General features: G+C 35.7%; 1 protein-coding gene across 7 annotated transcripts in view; it reads right to left on the bottom strand.

Moving 5' to 3' along the window:
• AHCTF1 (AT-hook containing transcription factor 1) overlaps positions 1 to 14,569 on the bottom strand; it is a 51,881-nt gene that overhangs the window by 26,446 nt on the left and 10,866 nt on the right. For all 7 annotated transcript variants that reach the window (XM_087966962.1, XM_087966975.1, XM_087966956.1 and 4 more), the window contains exons 4-11: positions 14,336 to 14,516; positions 10,472 to 10,679; positions 9,346 to 9,462; positions 7,893 to 7,977; positions 5,801 to 5,951; positions 3,635 to 3,767; positions 3,365 to 3,546; positions 1,242 to 1,303 (exon numbers count right to left, since the gene is read on the bottom strand). In XM_087966962.1, the coding sequence (XP_087823088.1) occupies positions 1,242 to 1,303; positions 3,365 to 3,546; positions 3,635 to 3,767; positions 5,801 to 5,951; positions 7,893 to 7,977; positions 9,346 to 9,462; positions 10,472 to 10,679; positions 14,336 to 14,516 (1,119 nt within the window). The remainder of the gene's footprint in view (positions 1 to 1,241; positions 1,304 to 3,364; positions 3,547 to 3,634; positions 3,768 to 5,800; positions 5,952 to 7,892; positions 7,978 to 9,345; positions 9,463 to 10,471; positions 10,680 to 14,335; positions 14,517 to 14,569) is intronic.

Here is a 14,569-nt window from a genome sequence, read left to right as displayed (position 1 = left end):
GCAATTAATCAAACAATTTTGCATTAGGACAAACTGTCTGTAGAACACTGAAAAATCACTACTAAAATTAAACAATTGTTGTCAAATTTAAACCATATAAATTATTGTATTTATTAGTTTTCTTCCATATTCTTTATACCAAGCAAAGAAGCTATAAAGAAATAAAAGTGCCTGTGTTGCATATGGGCAGGATAGTAAAAATCAATACCCCATAACTTGCAAGGCTTTGGGCTGTTCAAGTGCCTCTGAAAAACTGTGTACTCTAGTACAAAAAGTCATAAATGTTTAAGAACTATTTTTAAGTGATTCCAAATATAGCCAGTCCATGATTTATGACTGGTCTCTTAGTGACTGTTCAAAGTTTTGACAAACTTACCGGGGTTGGGTATTTATGATCTGATTTGAAGATCTGACAGTTGGTCCACCCCCAAACCCACACACACAGTCGAATGGCCCAACTTTGGGTGCTTAGCAACCAGGCCATATTTATGGTCACTTGCAGCATCCCACAATCCCATGATGTTTTTTACAACTGTTTTATTAAAAACTGGCATTTACTTCCAGGTTTTGGTAAAATGGTGTCCATAATGAATGAATGGTTAACAACTGTGATGATTCGCTTAATGACTATTGCAAGAAAGACTATAAAGACCACATGGTCAAGTGACTGATCCATTTTACAACTGTCATGATTTGCAATCATGATGGGTAGGCTCCACTGTGGTCATAATTCAAGGACTACCTGTACCAGTTAAGAAAATACGTAAAATGTTTAAAAATGGGAAAGTAAACATTTTTAAAGGAAGTGGTGCCTTCTGGTCTCAGCAAATATAATGGGAAGTGTAAGCAGACATATAAAAAAATCATAACTTCTGCATTGCCAGCTCCAGGGGTCTGTTTTCCCATATCAACCAAATGTTGGTCTATTGATTGCGATAGCCATTTCACCTGAGGATTGAGAGAATGACTGGTCTAAGTCACCTAGCCAGCTTCCATTCCTTAAGGTAGAACTAGAACTCAGTCGCCTGGTTTCTGGCCTGATGCCTTAACCTCTAGACCAAACTGGCTCTGCAGGGTTAGAAATCAACGATTAATTATTAAACCACTGATTTTTTTTTTCTTTTAGGCAGGAATTAGAAATGAAGTTTCCAAAGTAAAACTGATCCACACGTTGATGAATTGAAAAAGATAAAATAAATAAATAGAATGCCACAATACAACAGTAAACAAATAATACTTACATCTTTTTGAAATCCTGTGCAAGACATATGAACTATTCCACAATTCAGCAAACAAGTGAAATCTATGGAACAGAGTTCTTCATGAGAATAATGAGGGGCAAATGACTGGTATTATAATGGAGGAAAAAAAAACTTTCCAGCAATTTTATTTCAACATTGCTAGTATATATTCGGGCACTGATACAGAGAGGAGAAATGTATAAGATGAAGAGTTAAATTCCCTCAGCCTACATCCAGGTCTCCGTCCACATCAATGGACTATAATTTAATTCTATGAATCTTGAAATATATATTTGATCATTTTAAAACCAAGCTAGGAATAATGATGGCTCCCCACTATGCTACTACTTTTTACATTATTGATGTAGTACAGCAGTGGCTAACCTTTTTGGGCTCCTGTGCCAAAAATTGTGCACGTGCCTGCATGCTCATGCTTACGTGCCAGCACCCAGAACGCAATGCACACCCCCCCTCACGCCCCCTACACATATGCACCCAATCCTACCCCACCCTTCACCCCCCACCGCCCCCTTACCTGCACTGCGCCTCACAGCTGATGTTCGGCCAGTTTGAGCCCTTTTTTTGGCCTTCCAAAGGCTTGAGGAAGGCTTATTCAGGCTTCTACAAGCTTTGTAGGCCAAAATCTAGCCCTGTTTCGTCACTTCCTGTGTTTCCCAAAAAACTGGAAATGACAAAACGGAGCTAGATTTCGGCCTACAAAGCTTGTAGAAGCCTGAAGAAGCCTTCCTCAAGCCTTTGGGAGGCCGAAAAAGGCCTCAAACTGGCCAAAAATCAGCTGTGAGGTGATGTGCAGTGAGATAAGTTTGCCTGCATCTCGTGTGCTGGCACAAATGGCTCTGCGTGCTACCTGTGGCACGGGTGCCATAGGTTCGCCATCACGGATCTAGTATATCAACTTCTTGCCCCTGTACAATAGAAGCAGGAGGAAGGTTTGCAAAAAAAAATGTACACAAACACACACACACAAAATACAAGGAGAAAGGGCACTTGCTTAAAGAGAAAGGAAGAGTAGCTTTTCCAGTATTAATGTTTTCCCACACCTAAATTCCAACATTTAATTCTAAAATGAAATGCTACTCCCTGGGGCAGAGCATAACAAGTAATACAGTTGACTTTCAACATTAAGTGTACTATGAAAGAATCATACTTTTTATCACTAATACTACCCCCCAAAGGAAAATCTAGGATGTTAATATTTTATATCAAAATGCAGCAAAGGGCATTCAATATACAAGTAGTCCTTGACTTACAACCACAGTTGAGCCCAAATTTTTGGTTGCTAAGCAAGACAGTTAAGTGAGTTTTGCCCCATTTTATGATCTTTCTTGCCACAGTTGTCAAATGAATAATTTCATTGCTAGGTTAGTAACACAGTTAAGTAGTGGTGGGATTAAAAAACTTTTACCACCGGTTCAGTGGGTGTGGCTTGGTGAGCGCGCTTTGCGTGCGTGCACCAAACATGCACTTTGTGCAGGTGCAGAGGCATTCCAACTCATCTCCTACAAGCCTGCACTCTCCCGGTCGCTTCAGCTGCTGCTGCACAAAGCAGCTGCGCTTCAAAAACAGAGGATAAAGGTGAGTATGGGAGCCCGAGCGGGCGGGTGGGCCCAACAGCTCTCATCACTGCTACCGGCTCCGCCGAACCGGTAGAATACCACCACTGCAGTTAAGTGAATCTATCTTCCCATTGACTTTGTTTGTCAGAAGGCCACAAAAGGTGGCCACATGACTCTAGGACACTGTCACTGTCAAGACTCCAAATTTTGATCATGTGACCATGGAGTCGCTGCAACAGTCGTGTGACAAATGATCATAGGTCACTTTTTTGGGGGGGGCGTTGTAACTTTGAATTGTCACTAAACAAATGGTTGTAAGTTGAGGACTATATGTATTAAGAATAAATCTTGAGCTTTACACAGCCCTTTTCCTGTAGCTGACATACAAATTAACGGCACTAATTGATCGACTGCACAGAATGTGCATTATTATTAGATTTTTATCCCATTTTTTTGGCCTGGAAAGGCCATCAGCAATATTTCAAAAGTACTGTGGATGCAATAACTTCAGAATGCTCCCATAAAAGCAGTTGATAATATACTTACCAAAATTGTAAGTGCTTGGGTTAAAAAACTGTTCAGGTGGAGGATAAGAAGGAGGCACTCCCCGAGTAAAGCTTCGTTCATGTACCAAGACATCCAAAATATGATTAGGAGAGGTGATGCTCACCACAGCATCCAAAGACCATAATGCAAAATATGGACAATTATGTAAAAATTCCCCTGGCCTTAAGAAAACAGACAAAGAAGAAGTAAATCTGACAGCACTAAAATCTATTTTTTTCTGAAACTTAGTGATAGGAAACTACCACTTACCTTAATGAATCTGGCATCTGAGCATGATACCACCGATTTATATCAAAAATACCTAAGTAGGTAGATGGCTTGCCTTGACCATAGGTATTTACTTGCCAGCTAAAGACAGATACACTTGTATCAGGTGATGTGACTGGATCAAAAAGAAAAGGTGATGGAATTACTATAAAAGGCAGCTACAAATTATATCAATACAATTCTATGGAATAGATTTACATTCTTTTACCTCTCAAGAGATAACCATGCAAAATAATAATATACTTGGCTATGCATAAACTCTTGAATGTCATGCAGTTAACTTATTAAGCTACTTAGTCCAATCCAAGTTAAGAGTCCATGAATATAAGTGCATGTGACATTTGCTCTCAGCTATCTTTCTTTGCTAAAGGTAAACTAGGGTTTTATAACCCTTCACCAAAAATCTACATAACAAAAATACTTAAGTTTTTTCAAAGATGGTTTTAATTTAAGGTGGCAGAAAGTGATAGAAAGTTTCATTTTTTTCTTTAAAAAAAGATGCCTACCACATTTGCAGCAAAAATCAATGTCGTTACCTTTTCATGTGAAAAGCAGCTGGTTATACAGATTATACTTTATTTAATCTTTGGCAAATATTAATCTATCATTATAAAATAAACTTTGATGCTTGAAAGCAAACAACTATCAAAACTGAATAATAAAATGCTATTGCATCACTGTGTAAAAGATTAAAAAAGGCTTTAAATTTCACTTCTGAAATGTATACAGCTGTGACCATCTGAAGCTTTTTGATAATAGAATAACATAGTTGGAAGGTACCTTGGAGGTCTTCTAGTCCAATCCCCTGCTCAGACAGGAAACCCTATACCATTTCAGACAAATGGTGTCCTATCTCCTCTTAAAAACTTCCAGTGTTGGAGTATTCACAATTTCTGGAGGAAAGTTGTTCCACTGATTAATTGTTCCAACTGTCAGGAAATTTCTCCTTAGTTCTATGTTTCTTCTCTCCTTGATTAGTTTCCATCCATTGCTTCTTGTCCTGACCTCAGGTGCTTTGGAGAATAGCTTAACTCCCTCTTCTTTGTGGCAGCCCCTGAGATAGTGGAACACTGCTATCATGTCACCCCTAGTCCTTTTCATTAAACTAGACATACCTAATTCCAGCAACCGTTCTTCATGTTTTAGCCTCCAGTCCCCTAATCATCTTTGTTGCTCTTCTCTGCACTCTTTCTAGAGTCTCAACAACTTTTTTACATTGTGGTGACCAAAACTGGATGCATTATTCCAAGCGTGGTCTTACTAAGGCATTATAAAGTATTAATACTTCACGTGATCTTGATTCTATCCCTCTGTTAATGCAGCCAAGAACTGTGTTGGCTTTTTTGGCAGCTGCAGCACACTCAGGGGTGGGATTCAACCGGTGTTACTACCAGTTCGGTGACTATGTTTTGTGCGCTAATAATAATCTAATATAGACTATTTCCAAACTAGTACACAAAAGGACATGGGTGAATGTGATGATACAAGCAGAGAGCGAAAGGGAAAATGTTGTATCATCCATCATATCCTGCACTCCCCCAAGGCATTAATGAAATTCTCGAGCAAATTGCACTGATGTTCCTGTGGCTAAAAAATGTAACAGAATATTCTACTGAGTATTCTTGGAAAATATAGAGATGTGACTTATTGATCTGTTCAGAAAAGTCATATTATCTAACTGCCAAAGCCAGAAATAGCTCCTTTTAATTGTTCTTGGTCAGATCTAAATATGTCATTCTGCTTGATAATGCAATAAAAACCCCAATTCTTTTCTTCTGCCCATTCTCCATACCAAATCTGGGGGTGTAACATTGGAACACAATGCTCATACAGGAAGCACAATAGGAAATTCAACTGCACACGCAGAAGGGCACTCCTTTTATATTAGATATACATTTGTATGTCTTTGTGGATGCATACATACTTTTCAGTGATTTTTGTCAAGTACTAATCCTAATACAGATTTACAGGCCATCACAAAATGTATCTAGGTTGCTTCATAAGTGAAATATATACCACAAATTATTACTAAGAACTAAACAGGACAAAAAATTCAAAGAACATTTATGCAGAAACAAATTGTATAGTTCCGGCTTGAGTCTGACATAATAAGTTCTCATTATTAGCTGTGATGTGTGCAATACTAACCTTCATTAATACTATCTTCTCTGTCAACATGGCTTCGAAATTTTTCTATAGTTTGACAACCGATTAATTTGGTATTGCTAGGCTGTCCTCTCAAAGAGGAGACTCCCCCTGTAAGGTCCAGACTGTACCTTTCTTCACAGTATTCCAAACCCTGGAAAAATATTATATCAAGTCAGTGTATCTGATCAAGAACGTGATAATTTCAATTCTTAATAACAAATGCTTAATATCTTGGGCCTGGAGGAACGTTGTCCATGGGGTTACGATGGGTCAGGCACAACTTCGCAACTAACATCATCATCATCTTGGGAATTTGAAAAAACACTTTTCAATTATGATAAAATTCTTTTGGTCTTAAAAGTATTATCTGAATGGCAACTTTTCATCAGTGGTGTTGAAAATTTTTAAAAATGAAGTGAAAGATAAAGAACAACTAAAAGCAGGAAGCATACTGAACCCTGCCATGAATGTTCAGTAGTAGAGAAGTGGCAATATTTCTTTAAATAAAAATGTAAAAACATGTTAGAACTACTCTGATGATATATGTATGTCTTCTCCCAGGTTGCAAAATTTTGATTCTAAATTACTTTCCACAAAATTAGAATAATCCCAGTAGTTATGTATATTCCCAGTAGTTCACAGATCAATATACCTCTTGATATTAACTAACCAGTTATTTTAAATGAGGAAATACTGTTGTTGCTTTTTTAATCAGAAGCCATTTTATTGTTTAACAGCACAGAAATTATTTTAAAGTAAGAGAATTTATTTTTTCCTAATAATTTAAAATGCTTTAAGAGATAATTGCTGCACAAATACAATTACACTTAGCTTAAACTATACTTAAAGAAACTTCTATGACTTCTCAGTGTCTATTGTAAAAGTAAATAACCAAGCTGAAAAATGTGCAAATCAGTAGGCAGTTCACGTGTCAGTTAGTAAGCAGTTAGTGGCTGTGACGTTTCAGTACCTGTGATGAATCTAGTTCAATGTTAGGCAACTTATACATGAGCTATTGATTCAACATATAAATACTGAAAATCAGGTATTTGAATTAAACAATTTTTGAAGGGAAAGGCAGGAAACTGAATTTATGAAAAAAATATAATGGTTACGAATGCAGTTAAACCTATGGAAAATTAGCCCTGGAAGGAAGTGTATATGTGAAATTTTTTTCTAAGCTTCTCAGAATGTTTGAGGCTTGTTCTTTCTAAAACAGCTGAAAGATATATAAACTACTCACAAGCCATTAAAAATATCTGCTTAAAAATATAACTCAAAACAAAGTTCAAGTGGTTTTCGGGTGTTGCATTAAGAATGAGAGATTAAAATAAATGCTTTGAATTGTGCTTATATGTAAATATAAGCACAATTTCATTATTATAGTTCTTATGAACAACCACTGATTTCTTTCTATTTCCTTCTCACATGACCTCAAATTTGAGAACTCCTCTCATTTACAGTCCCACTTTCAAGTTTCCATGCTAAAGATTTCCAGAAAAATGCTGAACCGCACAACTGAAATCGCGCACCCCTTTATTTGTTGCATAGGGCCATGGCTTTTATCACACAACCATGGCAATCACTCTTTTTTGGGACACTCTCCCAATTGATGCCTTGGTCTCTGACTCCTATTTACATTCAAATACTGCATTATTATTTACCTTCTTACAAAATCAACAATTTTAAATCTGTGGCAGGAAATGGCCCATAATTAAATTATATCCTATTAATCTCTTTTTCTCTTTTATAACAAGGAATAATGTAAATGGCTGAATAAGTACAAAACTCAGCATGTATAACATGTTAACGATTGAGAAGAAACTGTTGAATGCAAGCACATATTCATGTGAAATTAAAAATATTCTTAATACTGTCTAAAACGTGTAGAATTATCTCAATAGCTATAGTATTAAATACAAATTGAGCATATACTTCTTCCACAGCAAGCCAAATTATCTTAAAATCTAAATTAACATAATTGCAAGCAAACTAGCAGCCTGCTTGCAGTGGTGAGATTATTGCCTTTTCAAACAATGCCGTAAAAGGTTTTAATACTTTACTTTAGTACTTAAAATTTAAACATACTTACCTCATACATGATTTGTCCTGATGCCAACCGTCTTCTGTCACTGAAAGCCAACTGCAGCAGATGTAAACTAAGAATATCTCCTTCACTAAAATGAAATATCAAGACTATCATGAAGAATACAGGCATCTCAATTATTTACTATGTAATATATAGTAGATAGTAAATTAAGCAGAATTGTATAGTAAATCACAGAAAGGATACCTTGTCACCCTAGGGAACTTTTGTTATGTCTCTAGGGTTCACATGGGAGGCCTTATTTTACAACTGTTTAAGCTCTCTAAAGCAGTCTTTTACAGTTGAAAGCTCCAACTCAAAAAACAACAACCCAACACCCTGACAAAATTCAAAATTTCCGCCCTGTGCATGACACAACCATATTACTGCGCAAGTCTCCTCTGCCAATAGTTCAAAATACTTCTCATCCTTCATCTAACAGGTATCACTGATGGTGGTGCAGTGGTTAGAATGCTTTACTGCAGGCCAATTCTACTGACTTCTTACTGCCAGCAGTTCGATCTTCACCGGCTCAAGGTTGACTCAACCTTCCACCCTTCCAAGGTCAGTAAAATGAGGATCCAGACTGTCAGGGGCAATATGCTGACTCTGTAAACCACTTAAAGAGGGCTGTAAAGCACTGTGACGCAGTATATATGTAAGTCTAAGTGCTACTGCTATCACTACAGCAAAGGTTTTCATTGTTATTTCAGATGTAGAAGCTCCACCAATTGCACAAAAATCAAATTGATCCTATTTATTTCATGCAGCGAGATCTGCATGATCTCGCTTGCTTAATTACCAGGATCCATGCCACTGAAATGATCATGAAATTATATTCATATATGAACAAGAACTGCAGGCATCTTCATGTTTCTACAGAATACAAGAATAATCATACTAAAATTCACCAATGTCATTTCTACTGGGCACCTCAAACCTAAGATAAAGTTTTAAGAGACACATGTTTAATACATAACAAATCCATGTTTCCTAGATAAAATGAACAAATTCTCAGTAAGAATGAAGTTTCTCCAGTTTAAAAGTATCTATCAATAGGATCGAGTGTAGAACTTGCCTTTTTCATTCCTTCAACTCTTCATATTGCTTCTCAACACAGAAAGGGAGAAGAACAAAGAATGAGAATTCCTGAAATTATCCCCTTTTTATTCTCCTGTCATTTATTTTCCATTAGTACACATATACTATTTCAACACCTAAGTAGGGAAAATGAAGGCTTTTTAGGGTTAAATAATTGCCAAGATCCTAACTCTGGGTTTCCATTTCATATTATTGTTTTTGAAACAGATACAGCTGCATACCTAGAGTCTGGTAAAACATCTCTCTCCAATGAACCAATTTCTTGTTAGAGAGTAGCAACACAAGGTAACACAAGTTAAATCATGATCTGAACACATTTTCAGAATCTACAGTCATGTGGCCAAACTGCTTCACCCACCTTTCTTGTGTTGATTGGACAGCCCACAAGTAGCAACAATTGCGAGGATCATTTTCAGGTTCTTGAAAAGTAACCGCATATACAGGAACTCTCCCTCCCTCCAATTGGAAATGGTATCTGAATATTAGGGGTAGGATGGAAGACATGGGAAATGGATAAACATTTAAATATAATTCTCTAGTTTACAGGATATTCTATTATTTTGGCATTTTTTCTAATATTTATTGTTTTATAATAGATGGAAATTCAGTAGTCATACTTTAATTCAATATTCAGTTATACAATCAACATGGAAATGAGAGGAAATGCGGTATTTTGAGTAATGTATAATCTACATTGCAGCATTCTACAATATAGACTAAAAAGATTATGCTGTCTGAATTAAAATACGTATCACATGGAACTGTTCAAAACTTACAGAAACAAATTAAATAGGTAGCCATATTATTAATCCTAATTATAATATATGCATAATAAAACAGTATATGTTGGATCAATTTTCATTTGGGGAATTTTATTTTCTCCTAAACTATAAGATAGTAACTAGAGTTATTTTATTCACTTGAATATACTGGAATTAATCCAAGGAAATATTCTATTGTAAAAAGGCTGGAACTTCACAATGAAATATGTTTTTTTTTTTTTTTAACAAATGTCTCCTTTTATTTGCAGTATCAGGCACAATGTTCTGCATGCAGGATTTTAATTCCTGAAGATGAAACTTCAAAAGGCTCCAGAGGATGGACGAATCAAGAACAATTGCTTCACCCCAGTCTTTTTCTAGAAAGAGGGTCTCATAAATGGATCTACACTTGTGAGAACTTTCATGCTACATTAACATCCCTTTTCACTTATCTCTTCAAAATTGCTGCACACGTTATAATACATTAAGGTAAGGTTGAATGATACATTAACTCACACTAGTTCAAGCTGACAAGACAAATAGCGAGAACCAGTGGAAATGCAATCCAACATCTGGAGAGCTATACGTTGGTCCTTTTAGTAAGGGGACAAAATATCCAGAATATGCACCTCAAAAATATATACAATTTCAATGCTCAGCATATCAGCATGTTTCCTTTTCAATTTATTTCTTTAAATAACATACCACTTTTCATACACTTACTCTTTCTTCAAGCTTTTCATATTCCACAGTGAAACATAGCCATCAGAAAATCCCACAACTAACTGGTTGCTTCTCTGTATATAGGAGAGAGTTGTCACAGCAGTTCCTGATGGGTTCAATAACTGGAAACAGAGATGTCGGCCTTTCCTTGTTACAGCTTCCCTTACTTGTGGGATTTCAGAAGGGATTCCAGTGATAACTTCTAGATCTGTATATATGGCAGCATATAACAGATTCTTATTGCCTTATTTAAAAGCTGCTTATTTAAAGAAATTGCTCACAGAATAAAGTAGCTTACGCACATAATTAAGTAAGACTGACTAATGATACAGATTGGTTTTGTTCATTTTAACTATTTTGCATCAATAAAAGAGAATTGTACCTCATGGTTGAACTATTAAGCTCTTGGTGCTCTCTGAGCTTGACTGTTTGCTTGCAGATGTTTTATTACCTGTCCAGATAACATCATCATGATGTTATCTAGTCCAGTAATAAAATGTCTGCAATCAAACAAGCTCAGAGAGTACCAAGGACTCCATAACTATTCTTGAACTGTGTGCATTCATTAGTTCATTCCTTTCTCAAAAAAAATTAAGAGGAAATGCAGACATGTGATTTTGTTAACATTATAGATAATCCAATTAAATACCTGCACAATCCAATATTTAACCTAAATAAAGCTTTGAAATGATAACTTCACTGTTACGTTTTTATTCTGCATCTAATTTTTCAATAATCTGTTGAGGCTTACTAGAGCTTTCCAATAGCTTGTTTCATTGTTCTTTTCCCCCCACTATTGACATGTACACACTAGACTATTTCTTGGGTACAATTTAATGCCTCCAGTGCCAAAGAGCTAAAAATGAACATATCAATAAATGTGCATTTGTTTCATTAAAAACATATCCTGATTTTATTACAAATCCAAATTAACAGTTGCTTTCATTTTTAGTTGATTCTAAAATTTCCTGAACGTGGAAGGTCCTGAAAAAATGACTACAGGAATCAACAGAGTTTCATATTTTTATACCAATACATATCACAATCTGGATGTTCATAATAAAGCAAATAAGAGTGCTTTGCCTTTTGGACATTATTTTGGGCATGTGAGAAAAAACATGAGCACTCCAGATTCTGGTCCATAATATTAACAGTTTTCTATTTAATAAATCCATATATGGATTCAGTCACTTCACCCAAGTGTAGGCTGGTGAGGCAAGATATTCAGAAGCTGTAGGAGGGAGTTTCCGGTTTGTCGGCTTCGCGAGCGGCAGGGATTTGCGAAGCTGCGCGATCCCTGCCGCGCTTAGCAAGTTGGGGCTCCGACCCAGACGGGCATGAGCTAGGCTGCCTGCAGGGGCAGCTGAAGGTAGGGGATCCGGAGAAGGGTTTGGGGTGTTGCAGACCCTCCCCGGTCGGCAGAACCCCCTTTTCCCAGGACGGTGCAGCGGCGGTCCGTAATGGCCGCCACAAAGAAGCTGGCAGCCGGGTAAGAATGCGCAGGAGGAAGTGGAGAAAGTGCTTGAGAGGAGAAAGTCTTTCTTGGTTCCTAGGACTCTAAGACATATTTAACAAAATTCCTGAAAAGTATGACTTTCTGAATGATACCTTCGAGAAGAGGAAAAAAGCGGCAGTTTAATGGTGCTGAAAGGATAGCTTACCCTCTTTTTTTACGGAATAAAAAGTGAACATTAAGAAACCTATTTTTTTTAGGTGAAAACTGGCTCTAAGCGGTGAGTGGGAAAAGAGAGGACTTAAAAAAAAATATTTGTATGCTAAGACCTTGTTGGAGGAGATGCCTTAAGGATTGAAAGACTAAAATATATTGTAATAAGACTTTAAGAAACAGATTTGGACTTTCCTTTTCTTTAATTGATACTACCCCAGGAGGAGAGAGTGGGAACTCTGTCTTGGTTTGGACTGACTGAGAACTTTGGGATTGTCTTATTTTTCCTTTGGAATATTCTGGCTGTTGTAAGAGAAAAGAAAAGAAAAAATTTATAATGGCTTCTTCTATCGAGGAACTGAGAAAAGACTATGAGCAAGCAAAACAAAATGGTAAAGCTGGTTTGAAAGAAGCCTTCCTTTTTTTAGAAATGGCGCTTATTAATTATCAACAAACATTGCAACAGATGAAGACAGCAGAAGAACAAAGAAAGGAAGCCATCTTTAATAAATCTCAGAACTCACCAAGAGGGAAGGAAGAGGAAAAAGAAGAGAAATAAAGGACTTAAGATTTAAAAAACATTTAAGAAAGGGAAAAACAAGGTGCAAAATCAATATAAGGATGGTAAACAAAAGGGAAGAGGAATGCGACAGAGAAGGGAAGCCAGTAAGGCAGAGGCTAGAAGAAGGGGGCTAGAAGGGGGCTAGAAAGGTTTGTTGGGGGAAGAAAGAAAGGGAAAAGGTGGAGAAAAGTTACAAAGTTTTGAAATTAAATGAGAAAAAGAAATTTTTTTAGGGATAAAGGATAAGTATAATTTCTTTAAAGAGATTTTGCAAGGTACATAAGATGATATTGTAGTATTGTATCAGAAATAGAAAATTTAAATGGCTTGAGAGTTGATAAGAGATTAAAATGTTGGAATGTTAATAATGATTGGTTTGAAAATATAATATGAGGGGAGATTTAGAATATTAAACTTTAATTAAAGAGTTTATTAAGATTATGGTATTGATGTTATTATAAAACTTTCATTATAGTATTTCGCTTTTAATATTTAAATCTATTGCTTAACTATGTATTTAATTGTTTTAGATGTATTATTCAGTTAGAATGTACCAAGCAAAATCGGATTGGGTATTTTAAAGATTAATTTGATTAATTTAGTGGGAAGATAGAAAGGCATCATACTCTGATTAGTGATTTCAGGAGAAATTTCTTTCTTTTTAAAAGGAATGAGACAAAGGTATAATAGAGAATGGACAAAAGATATAAATATAATGACTCAAATTAAGATGATTAATTAAGATAGAATCAAGAAGAGTGAAATATGTGGAGAAGTTAATATAGAAGACTTAGAATGGTAAATAAAATAAGTAATGATATGTAAGATGAGCCTGAATATAATTGAAGTCCATGAAAAGAGAGATACCTGGGTCCAAGTTACTTTCCAAAAAGATCTTTTATATGTTTTGTGTGTTGTGTGATTATGTTGTTTTTTTGGGGGGGAAATTAATAAAACCTTGTAGAAATATAGAATGAGAATAATGGTAACTAAGTCAGAAAGAAGTAGATGAAATAATAATAATAAAATTGAATAAGAGTGAAGAGAAATAAAGGGAAATTGGATAAGAGGTTTTTGTATGTTTATATGGAAATGGTTTAAAATAGAATTATAGTTTACCTGACTTGTTAAATTTATAATGGAAAAAGGTTTAAACATGTAATGGAAAATGATGACTTGTGTGTTTTGAAAATTAATAAAACTTGTTTAAAAAAAAAAAAAAGAAGCTGTAGGAATTAACGGATAGTCAAACAAAAGTTTCTACATTTCTAAGTATTTGTTCCTAGCCCATTTCCATATGATTTAATACCATAGCAGGTTAGAGGTACATCATATCTATAATCTACATCACTACTCTATTGCAGATAAATCTGAAAGCCCAGTATTTCTAGTTCAGTGAATTACTACAGAAAAAAATATTGCTCTATTTTATCTTCTCCTGCTGCTGTCAATTTGTATTTCTGTATCTTAATCAAATATACATATTATGGGTTAATAGACCAACCGCAGTCATCTTCAGTGATGATAATTTCAATTAGTATTATGAGTTTAATTTTGTAAATTATACTCCCATATAATGTAGAAAACTTAAATCCTCTAGAAATCAGTATTACAGATGAAAAGGAATGTCATTTACCAGAAGCTTCTATTTCATTCTGGTTACATGATAAGTCATCCAAGCAAAGATCTATCAAGAGGACATGACCAACATCAGTAACCACCACAGCCACACCAAATAGCCATCTGAGACACTGATGCAAGTGCTGAGTTGTCAAGCTGGCTCCTCCATGGTTTATAATTGGTTCAATAGCAGTGACCTAAAAAAGTGTAATATTAGTTAAGGAATTGGACAACCTATAGGATAAACATA

The sequence above is a fragment of the Notechis scutatus genome, chromosome 1 (assembly GCF_049901735.1).
Source record: "Notechis scutatus isolate UNSWTSFEM ecotype Mainland chromosome 1, rNotScu1.2, whole genome shotgun sequence".
NCBI classification, from domain to species: Eukaryota; Metazoa; Chordata; class Lepidosauria; order Squamata; family Elapidae; genus Notechis; species Notechis scutatus.
The sequence above is the reverse complement of the archived record's forward strand: the minus strand, read 5'-3'. Positions and strand labels throughout refer to the sequence as shown.